Below are 16,400 nucleotides of genomic sequence, written 5' to 3' on the forward strand. Positions count from 1 at the left end.
TTGTTTTTCGCGGAGGAGCTACGATGATTATCTTCCCTTTCGACGCCACGGAGGAGCAATTGTGTAGGCAATTGGTGACTGCAATCGCGAAGGAAGCGGTGACAGTGCTGGTCGCTCTGATCTTGGTGGTTGCGTTTCTCCAAATTGATTTTAGCAGCGATGGCGGAGTATTCGAAATGAGGTAATGTAACTCTTTCATCTGTCTTCTCCATTCTTCTTCGATAGTTTTAGGTTTTTGATTTTTCAGTTATTTTAATTAGGTTGATTTTTTAAATTAGATTTTTGATTAATTAAGAATAAATTTCAGAAAAACATTGTTCTACAAATTTGAAGAATCAGGTTTTCATTTGTAGGTTTAATCTCATCCTCAAGTTTCGTCTGTGAAATTGAAGATGTCGAAGGTCACTGTTGCGCTCGATTCCGACCTTTAAGTTCCAGCGAGATCAAAGATTACGGCAGTTGCGTCAGAAGCAACAACGATTGTTGTTGTTGTTGGTCGATATTGTTGTTATTAACTAGCTACATTGTTGTTCATCTCCGACGACTTTTAGGATTTAGTTGGTCTGGTGGTTGGTGGTGATGTTGTTCGCTACTGTTTCCGATCGGCAAGAACATACAAGGTTGATGTTTCAAAAGCTTTGAAGAAGAATCAGAATCATAATAGGAAGTGGAGATGGCGTGTCCTTGTTACCTTGTGGATTGAGAATTTGTTTGCTTTTGTATACCACTAATTAAAATAGTTGGCAACTATTGTTAATCATGTAACTGATTTGAATTTTGGATCTAATTATATCAATTAATTCGAATTAGTTTTTGAATAATTTAATACTCCCTCTAAATCTAAATGTTATTCCCGTTTCCTTTTTTAGTGTCCCAAAATAATCTTACCATTTCTTTTATTTTCTTTTTAATCTCTTCCTTGCAATTTTAACTTTGTAATTCTATTGGTTTATCAATAAAAAACATTGTAGTCTCATTGGTTGGTTTAATTTTGGATGGATTAATGAGTTGGTATTTTTATTCCTTAAATTTTATTGGTTCAACTATTTTGTTTTCTTGTGAAAATGGAATCAAAAAGCAACAATTCCCCATAAAACTACATTAATAATAGTTAATCTTATAATGTTTTTTTTCCTTAATAACCGCGTAAAATGACAAACGGGAATAACATTTAGGTTCAGAGGGAGTATGTATTTACAGATTATGCTGCTCGGGTTGCTCTGCCTCGATCTTCATCCATCTCCGGCGACTTTTAGGATTTAGTTAATGATCAATATGCAATAGTTTTGGTTAATTTTGTTTTAGTCATGAATAATTTCGGTTTAGTTAAGAAATAAAATGTTTTACTTATACTCCCTCCGTTCCACAATGAAATATATATATATATATATATATATATATATATATATATATATATATATATATATATATATATATATATATATATATATATATATATATATATATATATATATATATATATATATATATAGGGGGCATATTTGCTGAATTATTAGAGCGTCACATAGGATTACTAAGGGTTTCGGCCAATGAAAAATAAGATTTCTAATTTATTTTTGAATTAAAAAAATCGATTGTCACTTAGATAATTAATTAGGTGCCACATAGATATTTAATTAATTAATTACTACTCCCTCCATTCCTTTTTGTTGTTCTCATAAAGAATGTTGGGTGGTTTTTAAGAAAACTGGAATCTTGGTTTGTATTGGGATATGAGTAATGATTGGGTGTAAGAATAATGATTGTGTGTAAGAGATTGAATAAAGTAAAGAGAGAGAAAGTATTAAATTAATTGGGGAAAAGTAGATATTTATTAAAGTATAGAAATAAATCAGCAAACAAATTCAGTCACATGGGGCTATGGGACCCATCTGCTCTTACATGGACCAATCAGAAACAAGTTAAACATCACACACGTTTTTTTTTGTTGGAATTTTGCCCAGACAATTGACTTTCAGATTTCCCTCCAAAAATTTCCAAATAAACAAATCTTGACTTAAATGTTTCCCTCCAAAATTTTGAGGGGTTGAAAAAGTTAATTCCCTTTATAAATAGAGGCACTTTCCCACAAAAGACCAAAAATTGACTCAATCCAAGTTCAATCAATACAAGGGATACACCCAAAATTCTTCCTTAATTCAGCATTAAAGAGCAAAAAACAGGGGACTTTATGGCTTCAGATCAGGAGGATGACGATTTCCTCGGATTTTCTGATGATGAAGGCGACGGCATTAACTCCGATTCTGACTGGGAGGGAGGTGATAATGCTGCTGGCTTGGTACAAGCTTCTGAAAATGCTGCTGATTTTGGGGACTTTGAGTTCAATGAAGATGTACCAAACAGCAATGAAGATGTACAACATGTACCAGCAGAAGATGGAATGGGACATCAGCAAAATACCAACATTCAAGAGGTACCATATCTTTTTTATTTGAACTTTCCACCACCATCAGAAAATGCATCACCTCATCATCATCAAACAGCAACACACACAACAGATCATCATAAGCCTAGGACTCCAAGAATAAATAATGAGTTGAGGCTAGAAATTTTTGTGTTCCTGCTAAATAGAAAGATTCCAGATTCAGAAACTCTTTTGTATGGGACAATAAGGGATGCAGTGATAGAATTTGATTACACCAGAAAAACCATAGGCAAAATATGGGACAGAGCAAAGAAACAGAAGCAGGCAATGAATTCATATGTTGTGGAAAGCAAGTATCACAATTGTGGCAGGAAAAATGTTCAAGTCTCATATGGCTCTATTGCACAAATAGGAATGGGGGACAGAACATGCATCGTAGATCTTGCAAAAATGCTCAATTTGGGAGCAACAACAGTATGGAGACTCATCAAGAGGAAAGTTATTAAGCCACACTCAATTTCCCTTGCATCCGGGCATTTCAGAAGCATGCAAAATGGCAAGGATGAGGGGGTAATCAGACTGATAATGGACTACACTATACCACAAGAACCAACATATTGCAGCATGTATTACTTCATTCATATTGATGAGAAGTGGTTTTATTTGACTCAAAAAAACCAGAGAGTTTATCTTGCAAACAATGAACCCTATCCACGCAGAAGTGCAAGTTCAAGAACTAAAATACCAAAATTCATGTTCATGGCAGCAGTAGCCAGTGAAGGAAATAATGCCCTTGGTCCAAGTATGCATTCAATGATAAGTCTAATATATGCGGTTCAGTATTAATTAACAAGTTAATAATTCAGTGAGATCAAGTGAGCTGAATGCCTAGCTAGAGGCCGCTTCAGTTCAAGTGGAATTAATGATATTAATCCACAGCTTACTCTTGACTGAACCCGTAAGGTCACACAAATAGTACGTAAACGGATCAAGTATTTAATGGCATTAAATACTCCATCTATGGATATTCGGAATCGACGGATCTTGGTTTCAGTGGGAGCTGAGATCGTCACAGGCAAGAAATGAATACTCCGGAAACGATGATATTGCCGGAAACGGAAATATGGATCGTATCGGAAATATAAATATTATCCAAGTCGTAGATGTTGCCGGAAACGGAAACATGGTACGTATCGGGAAATATTATCGGAAATAGAAATATTGCCGGAATCGAAAATATTGCCGGAAACGGAAATATTGTCTGAATCGGAAATATTATCGGAATCGGAAAATAATTCCGGAAACGGAAATATTAAATATTTGTTCGAAACGGAAATTAATTCTGGAATCGGAAATGTTAAATATTGTTCGTATCGGAAATGAATTCCGGAATCGGAAAATTAATCGGAAGCGCGTCGTACGAATTAGCATCGGACGAGCCTGCTAGACGAAGGCCCAGCACGAAGCCAGGCCCACGTCCAGCAAGGGAAACGCGCGCCACAACACGCCAGCCCAATGCTGCGCCAGGCCCACCGCAAGGCAGGCCCAGCGCGCGCCCAAGGCTGCGGCAGTCGTGGGCTGCGATGCTCGGGATGTGCGCGCGCACGCATGGCGCCCCTCGTGGGCTGCTGTGCGTGCGTGGGTGTTTGTGTTCACATACGAAACCTAAAACGTACAGGATTCGTTTAATGATTAAATTCCTAATTCTATTTGATAAATTAATTAAATAAGAGTTTCATTAGGATTCTAATTTAATTAATTCGTATCCTAATAGGATTCCAATTCTCTTTCCATACCTCTATAAATATGTGGCCTGGGTTCACAATTTATAACGAGTTTTTAATTATTCAAAGTGAGTTTTTGAGAGAAAAATTCAGTCACACATTTGCCTAAAAGTGCCGAAAATAATAGTACCTTAAGGGCGATTCTAGTTGGTCAATCTTAAGGCGGATCCGGACGTGCTGTGGACTATCTACGGAGGGACGACACTTGGAGTCCTAAAGACTTGTTCTTGTTCGGTTCGGGCGCAGCTAGGGAAGGCACGCAACAAAGAGCATGCATCTAAACTGTGCTAAATGATTATGTGTAAATAATATGTATTCCTGGCTTAATGGTTGTTTCCGCATGATTTATGAATTGTCATATGTATCGAAGCCTAACTATGACTTTTCGAAGGTTTTAGTTTTTCGAATGCAAAATTTAGTAAATTTAAGATGTTAAATTAAATATTTGCGATTCTTGTTGATAAATCTTGAATTTTTGATTGACCTACTGTATATGTTTAACAAGTTTGAATGCCTAGCCTTGTTAATTATGCAATCTAATTTGTAATTATGATTAATTTGTTGAAAATTAGAATAATTTAGAATTAATTTGATTTTCATAATTAATTATAATTTAATTAGATACCTATGATTAAAAACCACCATAAAAATTGTAAATTTATGATAAATTTTAAATTTTTATGACCTAGACTTGAATCCATGTTAATTGGAAATCAATTGAATAATAAATTTTCGATTTTTCGCCCTAAAATTATGAAATTAATATTATTTATTAATTTGTCATTAATTTTAAATATAAATTTTTAAATTTTATGCGATTCGTTCATATAACTTGCACGCACAAAGCAATGGACGCTACGTGTTACCCTTAAGGGGTGTTGTATAGTGCGGGCATGCGACGACGAGCAAGGGAGCTCGTCGCCCATGCGGCACGAATGCAATGAGCAAGGGCATGGTGCACGAGCACAAGGCAGCAGCCCTGCCTTGTGTCGTGGGCTACGAGCAATGGACGAATGGGCATGGGCGAAGGCAAGGCACGGCAGTCGCGTGTGGGCAGCAAGCGAGCTGCGCCACAACGCGCACTGCCTCGCGCAAGCGCGCGCAGCCTCGCGCGCAGCGAGCGCAAGCTCGCGTGCCACGAGTGCTGCGCCCAGCGTCGATGCCTCGCGCAGCGAGCGCTGGCTCGCACAAGCGAGCGCTGGCAAGCGCGCGCAGCGAGCGCTGGCTCGCACAAGCGAGCGCTGGCAAGCGCGCGCAGCGAGCGCTGGCTCGCATCAAGCGAGCGCTGGCGAGCGCGCACAGCGAGCGCTGGCAAGCGCGCACAGCGAGCGATGGCTCGCGTGCATCGAGCACTGGCGCGCGCGCAGCGAGCACCAACTGGTGCGATGGCTTGCGAAGGGTAGAAGCAGCAGATATGCGACGCAGCGCATGGGCTGCGCGCACATGGCCAGCGATGGCTGTGTGCGTGTGGCCCATGGGTGTGCGATGCGTAGGGTGTTTGCGTTGCGATTAGATCGTTTTGAATGTTTAATTTGAAATTTTCAGTTTACGTAATTTTAATTAATTTTATAATTAATAATTTAAATTATTTTCTTGGATTTTAATTTTGAATATTGTAATTATAATAAATTTTATTTATTCTAATTATTTTACTAAAATTAAAATCATGAATTAATTTAAATACGACTGAAATTAAATTAAACTTTTTGGATTCAATTATAAATTTATATGAGCTTTAAATTTTAATTAAATTTGTATTTTTCCGGTTAGACTAGAAATACATTTTTATGTTTAAAAATAGTAAAGCATATGAATTTATTGGTTTGAGTGGGAGCCCTTTTTAGTCATAAACTCTTGATTAGGTCTACAAATCCTTAAGGTTAAAACAACTTGATTAGAATTAATAAGGACTGAATAATTGGTAGATTATTGGTGCCCTTGATTAATTGCTGCAAATGTTTACGTGATGCATAATGTGTTTTACTAACCAGCTATGTGGGCCATTCATGATAATGAATGGGTGAATGGTATATATTGTATATGTACTGTTTTGCAGGTTATGAAGTGACTAGTATGGCCCAAATAGGATAGAAAATATGGTCTGCGCACCATTAATTTGAATATAATTGGTCTAAAGTACCAAAGTTATTTTTCAATTCAAATATGGTCTGCGTACCATCAAATAGTTGTAATTAGTTTTAATTATAGCTTATCCTATTTGAAGAAAATGGTGCCTCCCACGGAGATTTTCAAGACGGACTTTGAAGTTAAAGCTTCAAGATGAAGTCAGGCCATACTAGATCAAATTTATCTTATGCATGTTTTAAGTTATTTATTGCTTTTAAATATGTCTTAAAATGCATGAGATCAAAAGCTTGATTATGTTGCATGATTAAGGATTTTAGTTCACTTAAAATCTAACCAACATAGTAAGAGCCTTAAGTTCCAAACTTAAAAATTGAGTTATAAGGTGCCATGCCAAAATATACACTTGCTTGGATATCCTTTACATCAATCTAGTAATAGTTTTCGCTCAGCGAGGTGTTACTTATTGATCCTAAAGGGGCAAGGTACACAAATAATTGTGAGTACATGTTAGTTTTGGTGAAACTCAACGATATAAGTAAGGAGTCCTTTTATGTCGTGGCAAAATCGATAGGTTTACCTAATAAGTTCTTAGACGTACCTATCAACCAAGAATAGTTTCTAGACTATTAACAAAAGGCTTTTGCTTACCTAAGATGTTTTAGGATTAAGTCGACAAACTGCGCTTAGTTCTTCAATGATTTTAGGATCTTGGAATCATTTTATTCACACCTGTCGGAACACAAAACTTGAATAAAATGCTTAATAAACATTGAATTATGCATGTATGCTAGAATTTAAGTTTATTAAGAGAAACTGTGAATGGTTATTTATTTGTTTATTCTTTTCAATTGTAGTTTTTAAAATGGCAAACAACAATTCATTCAACATTCGATCAATTCTCGAAAAGGAGAAGTTGAACGGGAAAAACTTCCTTGACTGGCAAAGGAACTTGCAAATAGTTCTTATGCAGGATGGAAAGGAGTATGTCCTAGAAGAGGCGATGCCCGAAGCCGCAGGCGACGGGGTCACTCAGGTAGCCCTCAATCGTTGGATTGATGCCAACAAGGATGTGAAATGTCTAATGCTCGCCACCATGAGTGCGGATCTACAGAAAACGTTCATCAACTCAGATGCTTTCACAATCATCAGTGAGTTGAAGAACATGTTCCAAGATCTGGCTCGAGTCGAAAGATTCGAGACTCATAGGCAAATTCTTGAGACCAAGCTTAAGAAAGGCGAGCCCGTAAGTCCACATGTTCTCAAAATGATTGGACTCATTGAGAATATGAGTCGGCTGGATCAGCAATTTTCTCAGGAAATGGCTATAGACACCATCTTCCATTCTCTTCATAGCGGGTATGATCAGTTCAAACTGAACTACAGTATGAATAGTCTGGACAAAACGCTCACTGAGCTTCACGGTATGCTGAAGACCGCTGAAAAGACGCTCAAAAGTGATAAGCAGGATGTGCTTATGGTGCGTGGGGGCAAGTTCAAGAAATCTGGAAAGAAGAGGAATGCTAAGAAAGGTGGCAACAAGGCCAGCCCAACTAAGCAAACTAGCGCCAAATCTGTAAAGAGGAAGGTCAGTCAACCCACTTCTGAATCCGAATGCTTCTACTGCAAGAAGAAGGGGCATTGGAAGAGAGATTGCTTGAAGCTAAAGGAAGATCAGAAAAATGGAACAGTCGTTCCATCTTCAGGTATTTTCGTTATAGACTGTATACTTGCTAATTCAACTTCTTGGGTATTAGATACAGGTTGTGGCTCACACTTATGTTCCAATCCACAGGGACTAAGAAGAAGTAGAAAGTTAAGCAAGGGTGAAGTCGACCTACGAGTGGGAAATGGAGCACGGATTGCTGCATTAGCTGTAGGAACTTATTATTTGTCGTTGCCCTCCGGGCTAGTTTTGGAACTGGAAGAATGTCTCCATGTTCCAAGTCTTACTAAAAACATCATTTCAGTTTCTTGCTTAGATGCTAAGGGATTTTCCTTTTTAATAAAAGACAATAGTTGTTCGTTTTATTTTAAAGAGATGTTTTATGGATCTGCTAGATTAGTCAATGGACTTTATTTATTAGATCACGACAAACATGTTTATAACATAAATACCAAAAAGGCCAAAAAGGATGATTCAGATCTCACCTATCTGTGGCATTGTCGATTAGGCCATATAAACTTGAAACGCTTAGAAAGACTTCAAAAGGAAGGAATTCTAGAACCATTTGACTTAGAGGATTATGGTAAATGCGAATCATGTTTACTTGGCAAAATGACAAAGCAACCTTTCTCTAAAGTTGGAGAAAGAGCAACTGAACTATTGGGTTTAATCCATACAGATGTATGTGGACCAATGAGTACAAATGCTAGAGGTGGTTTCAGCTACTTTATATCTTTCACTGATGACTTCAGTAGATATGGTTATGTCTACCTAATGAAGCATAAGTCTGAATCCTTTGACAAATTCAAGGAATTTCAGAGTGAAGTAGAGAATCAATTAGGCAAGAAGATTAAGGCACTGCGGTCTGATAGAGGCGGTGAATATCTGAGAAATGAATTTGATGACCATCTGAAAGAATGTGGAATTCTATCAGAATTGACTCCTCCTGGAACACCACAATGGAACGGTGTGTCGGAACGGAGGAACAGAACCTTGCTAGACATGGTCAGGTCAATGATGGGTCAGGCCAAACTTCCATTAGAATTTTGGGGACATGCAATAAATACAGGTGCACTCAATATAAATAGAGCTCCGTCTAAAGCTGTCGAAAAGACTCCATATGAATTATGGTTTGGAAAGCCTCCAAATGTGTCTTTTCTTAAGATTTGGGGATGTGAAGTATACGTCAAACGATTAATTTCAGACAAACCTTATCCAAAATCTGACAAATGTATCCTTGTGGGCTATCCAAAGGAAACAAAGGGGTATTACTTCTACAATACATCTGAGAACAAGGTGTTTGTTGCTCGAGATGGTGTCTTTTTGGAGAGAGATCACATTTCCAAAATGACAAGTGGGAGAAAAGTAGACCTCGATGAAATTCGAGTCGAACAACAAACTCTAGAGAATGCTCAAGATGACATTCAGGATGAAACTCAGAGATCTTTAGAAGAATCTGGTGAGAATCATGGTCAGACTAGAAATGTTACCCCGCGTAGATCGCAAAGATATAGATCTCAACCGGAAAGGTACTTAGGTATTTTGACGAACGAGAGCTATGACGTTCTATTACTTGAAAGTGATGAACCTGTGACTTACAAACAAGCTATGACGAGCCCTAGCTCCAAGCAATGGCAAGAAGCCATGCAATCTGAATTAGACTCCATGTCTGAAAACCAAGTATGGGATTTGGTCGATTTGCCAGATGGCTACCAAGCCATTGGAAGCAAATGGGTTTTCAAACTGAAAAAGGACAAGGATGGGAAACTTGAAGTTTTCAAAGCTAGATTGGTTGCAAAAGGTTACAGGCAAGTCCACGGTGTGGATTACGATGAAACCTTTTCACCAGTTGCAATGCTAAAGTCTATTCGGATAATGTTAGCAATCGCTGCATATTACGATTACGAAATATGGCAGATGGATGTCAAAATTGCTTTCTTAAACGGCGTTTTAACAGAAACTGTGTTTATGACACAGCCTGAAGGTTTTGAGGATCCAAAGAATGCTAAAAAGGTATGCAAGCTAAAGAAGTCAATCTACGGATTGAAGCAGGCATCCAGGAGCTGGAATATACGTTTTGATGAAGCAGTCAGTGACTTTGGTTTCATCAAGAACGCAGACGAATCTTGTGTATACAAGAAGGTCAGTGGGAGCAAAATTGCTTTCCTGGTATTATATGTCGACGACATATTACTTATCGGAAATGACATTCCTATGTTGAACTCTGTCAAGATTTGGCTTGGGAAATGTTTTTCGATGAAAGATCTAGGAGAAGCACAGTACATATTGGGCATCAAGATTTACAGAGATAGATCTAAAAGGATGATTGGACTTAGTCAAAGCACTTATATCAATAAGGTGCTTGATAGGTTCAAGATGGCGGACTCCAAGCGAGGCTACCTACCCATGTCTCATGGAATGACTCTAAGCAAGACTCAGTGCCCAAAAACACTTGATGAGCGTAGACGAATGAATGGGATTCCATATGCATCTTTGATTGCTTCAATAATGTATGCTATGATATGTACACGCCCGGATGTTGCGTATGCACTCAGTGCTACGAGCAGATACCAGTCTGACCCAGGAGAGGCGCATTGGACTGCTGCCAAGAATATTCTGAAGTACCTGAAAAGGCACAAAGATGACTTCCTGGTCTATGGTGGAGATGATGAATTAATTGTTAAAGGCTATACGGACGCAAGTTTCCAAACCGACAAAGATGATTTCAGATCACAGTCTGGGTTTGTCTTCTGCCTCAACGGAGGAGCAGTAAGCTGGAAAAGTGCTAAGCAAAGCACCATTGCGGATTCTACAACTGAAGCTGAGTACATTGCTGCACATGAAGCAGCAAAGGAAGCTATATGGCTAAGGAAGTTCATAGGTGAACTTGGTGTAGTCCCCTCCATTAAAGGACCAATAGCCCTGTATTGTGATAATAACGGAGCTATTGCACAGGCAAAGGAGCCTAGACACCACCAGAGAGTCAAGCATGTACTTCGTAGATTTCACCTTCTACGAGAGTTCGTTGAAAGAAAAGAAGTCGAGATAAGCAAAATTGGAACTGATGACAACATATCAGATCCATTGACTAAACCTCTGCCGCAGGCGAAGCACAACTCGCACACTGCAGCTATGGGAATCAAGCATATTGGAGAATGGCTTTGATGTCTCTGTTTAATGTTTTAAAGTTTTAGAGTTTAAATATTTGTAAAACATTATTGGTTAATCATTCACAATAAATGAAGAGAATTCATTTTTCCATTTAATTTGTGGTTTATTAAATGATGAGTCCCTTCAATTTGACGATATATTCAAGATAGACTGTCAGGACCAGTCCTGTGACTAAGAAATGTCTATCAAGTGAACTTGAATGTCAAAGGTTGAAAATGGTCCCTAGTCGGAGTTTTCTATAAAATTGGACGCATAGAAAACGTTAGACGACTAGAATGCAAGATGACTAGTAGTTCTGTTTCTTGAACTATGTGGACATGGCAATGTCATAATCATTTGCATAGATACTTACTTTGGGAAGACTAGTATCGGACAAGACCTATGAAACTTTACTGTAAGAGATGATAATCTGTCATAAGTAAATTTCATTAAAATTATTAGACACTAAATCCTCAATACCTGAGTGATTTGAGATTACTTGTTTGAGAACTGGTTGCTTTGACGTTGACCAACCGTCGCACCGTAAATGGAGGCTATAAAGGCAACGCTCAGGTAATCACCTATCAAACGAAGTCTAATCTCAAGATCGCAAGATTGGGATTGTCCTCCCATAAATCGGGATGAGATGCTTAAAAGTTGTACAAGGCCACTCGGAGAGCTAGAAACTGTGAAATGCATGGCCGTGCTCGGATGAATCATAGGCTATGATTATCTGTTTATTTGATCAGTTGAACTCTGAAACCGAGGAACACCTCTGGACATAATAAGGATGACAACTCTTACCTTATGTTCAAGAGCAAGCATCGAGCGACAAAGGAATTAGGAAATGCACACTTGTCCCTAAGGACAAGTGGGAGACTGAAGGAAATAATGCCCTTGGTCCAAGTATGCATTCAATGATAAGTCTAATATATGCGGTTCAGTATTAATTAACAAGTTAATAATTCAGTGAGATCAAGTGAGCTGAATGCCTAGCTAGAGGCCGCTTCAGTTCAAGTGGAATTAATGATATTAATCCACAGCTTACTCTTGACTGAACCCGTAGGGTCACACAAATAGTACGTAAACGGATCAAGTATTTAATGGCATTAAATACTCCATCTATGGATATTCGGAATCGACGGATCTTGGTTTCAGTGGGAGCTGAGATCGTCACAGGTAAGAAATGAATACTCCGGAAACGATGATATTGCCGGAAACGGAAATATGGATCGTATCGGAAATATAAATATTATCCAAGTCGTAGATGTTGCCGGAAACGGAAACATGGTACGTATCGGGAAATATTATCGGAAATAGAAATATTGCCGGAATCGGAAATATTGCCGGAAACGGAAATATTGTCTGAATCGGAAATATTATCGGAATCGGAAAATAATTCCGGAAACGGAAATATTAAATATTTGTTCGAAACGGAAATTAATTCCGGAATCGGAAATGTTAAATATTGTTCGTATCGGAAATGAATTCCGGAATCGGAAAATTAATCGGAAGTGCGTCGTACGAATTAGCATCGGACGAGCCTGCTAGACGAAGGCCCAGCACGAAGCCAGGCCCACGTCCAGCAAGGGAAACGCGCGCCACAACACGCCAGCCCAAGGCTGCGTCAGGCCCACCGCAAGGCAGGCCCAGCGCGCGCCCAAGGCTGCGGCAGTCGTGGGCTGCAATGCTCGGGCTGTTCGCGCGCGCGCATGGCGCCCCTCGTGGGCTGCTGTGCGTGCGTGGGTGTTTGTGTTCACATACGAAACCTAAAACGTACAGGATTCGTTTAATGATTAAATTCCTAATTCTATTTGATAAATTAATTAAATAAGAGTTTCATTAGGATTCTAATTTAATTAATTCGTATCCTAATAGGATTCCAATTCTCTTTCCATATCCCTATAAATATGTGGCCTGGGTTCACAATTTATAACGAGTTTTTAAGTATTCAAAGTGAGTTTTTGAGAGAAAAATTCAGTCACACATTTGCCTAAAAGTGCCGAAAATAATAGTACCTTAAGGGCGATTCTAGTTGGTCAATCTTAAGGCGGATCCGGACGTGCTGTGGACTATCTACGGAGGGACGACACTTGGAGTCCTAAAGACTTGTTCTTGTTCGGTTCGGGCGCAGCTAGGGAAGGCACGCAACAAAGAGTATGTATCTAAACTGTGCTAAATGATTATGTGTAAATAATATGTATTCCTGGCTTAATGGTTGTTTCCGCATGATTTATGAATTGACATATGTATCATAACCTAACAGCCAGACCAAGGTGGGCTGAAAATGGGAATTGTGAATTTGATGGTAAAATAGGCATATTTCCATTCACAAATGCAATTGCAGCCAAGAGGACATCAAAAAACAGAGTTAAGGGGACTATTGAAACAAAGCCAGTGAAGTATGTAAATCAAATTGAAACAAGGGCAATGATGATCAACAAGCTAATTCCAGCAATCAAGGCAAAGTGGCCACCACATGAAGGGGAAAAGGTCATCTATATTATTCAAGATAATGCAAAGGCACATATATTGCAAGATGATCCTGAATGGCAACTACACTACAAACAAGATGGGTTCACTTTTGTGTTGACTCAACAGCCAGCAAACAGTCCAGATTGCAACATCTTGGACTTGAGATTTTTCAGGTCAATACAATCACTTATGCACAAGAAAATGCCTAAAACTGTGGAGGACTTAAGTGGAGCAGTTTATGACTCTTTTAATGAATTGCATCCTAAGACTTTGTCTAATGTGTGGATGACACTACAGTTTGTTTCTAATGAGATTCTAAAACACAAGGGCAACAATGATTACCAACTTCCACACAACAAGAAAAATATACTAGAAGATGAAGGCAGACTGCCAGAGCAAGTCAAGACACCTATGTGGGCAGTAAATGAATGCATACAATTGTATGATGAATGGAAAGCAAACCAGTGAAGCAAAGAGCAAACAAGTAGATAACTTTTTGTGTTTTGGGGACATGTTTTGAAATTGACAAGTACAACCAATGTGCCACTTTTGTAAGCTTAAATGCAAGCATAACATATAGGCAAAATATTTTGTAAGCATATCTTTTGGAACCATCAATGAATGCAACTCATGTTTAAGTTTAGTAAAGTTTGTTTTCATCATTCTTATTCACATCTATATCCTGCTCATCACTGACCAAACAAGGCAGGGGACATGCAACATAATGAGTGTTATAAGGCAAAGCAAGAACAAGGCAGCAGAGGGAAGGCAAGAACAAGGCAGCAGAGGCAAAGCAAGAACAAGGCAGAAGAGGGAAGGCAAAGAAAGAACAAGACAGAAGAGGCAAAGCAAGAACAAGGCAGCAGAGGCAAAGCAAGAACAAGGCAGCAGAGGGAAGGCAAAGAAAGAACAAGACAGCAGAGGCAAAGCAAGAACAAGGCAGCAGAGGGAAGGCAAAGTAAGAACAAGACAGCAGAGGCAAAGCAAGAACAAGGCAGCAGAGGCAAAGCAAGAACAAGGCAGCAGAGGAAAGGCAAGAACAAGGCAGCATTCCACAAGGCAGCATTCTCCGTTATTGGTTGTTTTCTTCATTGAATCTTATGACATTAATATCCTGCTCCCAATGGAGCAAATTACTAACACAATTAAAAAAGGTAAAGGAAATTGACTCCATTTGACAGAGGATACCAATGGGACCAAGAAACTCAGGACATACAAAAAATAACTCTAAACACATCGGCTTCTAATTAATGGAAAGAATGAATAAAATCACATCATTTTCAGATGGAAATTCTTCACACTTAGAAACCGATGCGTCAAAAGAAGATATTTTGACTTAAACAACCATTTCATCATCGATAGCACATGAAAGAATCCACACATACAATAAGTATTCAGAATGTCCCCAATAATCATTGACTCAAACCCTATAAAAATCATTGACTCAAACCCCTATAAATATCTCAGAATGTCCCCAAAAATCATTGACTCAAACCCTTTCCAATTAAACTTAGCTCCTGAAAAACATCATGGATGCTAATGGTGCATGAGTTTTATTGAAAAACATAGGGTTTGAAACTCATCAAATGAAGACTCATGACAGATCACACAAATGAAGACTCTTCAAAAACAAGGAAGCAGTGAACAAGGCAACAATGCACAAGGCACCAATAACCAAGGCAAATCATTAACAAGGCACCAATGCACATCATTGACCAATTTGTTTCTAAATGATTAACAACCTCATACCCTTTTACAAAAGGGGATACATGATCACTCAATCATGTGAAATGATGATCTTTATTCCCTTTTGTAAAAGGTGATGAAAGACATGTTTAGAAACAAATATCTCAGATTATCAACACATACACCACAGAATATCACTAACACCACATATTTCAGAAAGGCATGAACAAGGTAGGACATATTTGACATTAGCAAACATTAGGGTTTCAATCTCAGAATTGTTGACTAACATCATTGATCGTCTTGTTTCAATATTGTCACAACTTTAACATCCTTTTGCCGAACGGAATGATTGATGTTCACTACTGATCATGTGAAATGACAATCACTCCGTTCGACAAAAGGAGTTAAAGGACAAATATTCAAACATAAATCTCATAATATCAACACTAACATCATTGAATATCATTAACCCCACATTCATACATGTTGTTTTAGTGTTTTGGTATACAAGACATGAATTGCCTCTCCCGTCTAATGTCAGTTTATATGTGAAGTATTCAATTTCATTGTATCCTAAGACATTAAAACTGGCAAAAGACCGGAAAGCCAAAACAAATCACTAACACAACATCTCCAACCTGACATAAGATATCAGAATGTCCCCAAGCATCATTGACACAAACCCTATCCCCTAACACTTAGCTCCGGAAGAGCATCAGTGATGCTAATGGTGCACAAGTGTTATTGGAACACTGGGTTTGAGTCTCAGCAAATGATGACTCATCACAGATCAAACATAACAATAACAATCAGCAATGCATCAAATGAAACATGAACTGATCAAAACATAGGGTTTGAACCTCATCAAAAGAAAGACTCATCACAGACCTTTATTGATTCATGGGACATCAAGCATTAAACAGATTATTGACATGTAGGGTTTCAATTCTCAGACATATTGACACGCATCATTGATCATCAAGTTTCAATACTATCATATCTTTAACATTCTTCTGCCCAATGGAATGATTGATATTCACATTTGATTGTGTGAATTGACATTCACTCCGTTGGACAAAAGAAGTTAAAGGACAATTATTAAAACAGAGATCTCAGAATATCAACAATTACATCATTGAACATCACAAACCTCTCAATATTGATC

The 16,400-nt window shown here is 38.4% G+C and overlaps 1 protein-coding gene across 1 annotated transcript; it reads left to right on the forward strand.

The window, feature by feature from the left end:
* The first annotated feature begins 2,191 nt into the window (after window positions 1–2,191).
* LOC110779425 (uncharacterized) lies at window positions 2,192–14,014 on the forward strand. The gene is made up of 3 exons (XM_056834203.1): window positions 2,192–2,434; window positions 2,597–3,161; window positions 13,338–14,014. Exons 1-3 carry the CDS (start codon window positions 2,192–2,194, stop codon window positions 14,012–14,014), a joined length of 1,485 nt encoding a protein of 494 aa, XP_056690181.1.
* The last annotated feature ends 2,386 nt before the right edge of the window (window positions 14,015–16,400 follow it).

The sequence above is a fragment of the Spinacia oleracea genome, chromosome 1, assembly GCF_020520425.1.
Source record: "Spinacia oleracea cultivar Varoflay chromosome 1, BTI_SOV_V1, whole genome shotgun sequence".
Lineage (NCBI taxonomy): Eukaryota > Viridiplantae > Streptophyta > Magnoliopsida > Caryophyllales > Amaranthaceae > Spinacia > Spinacia oleracea.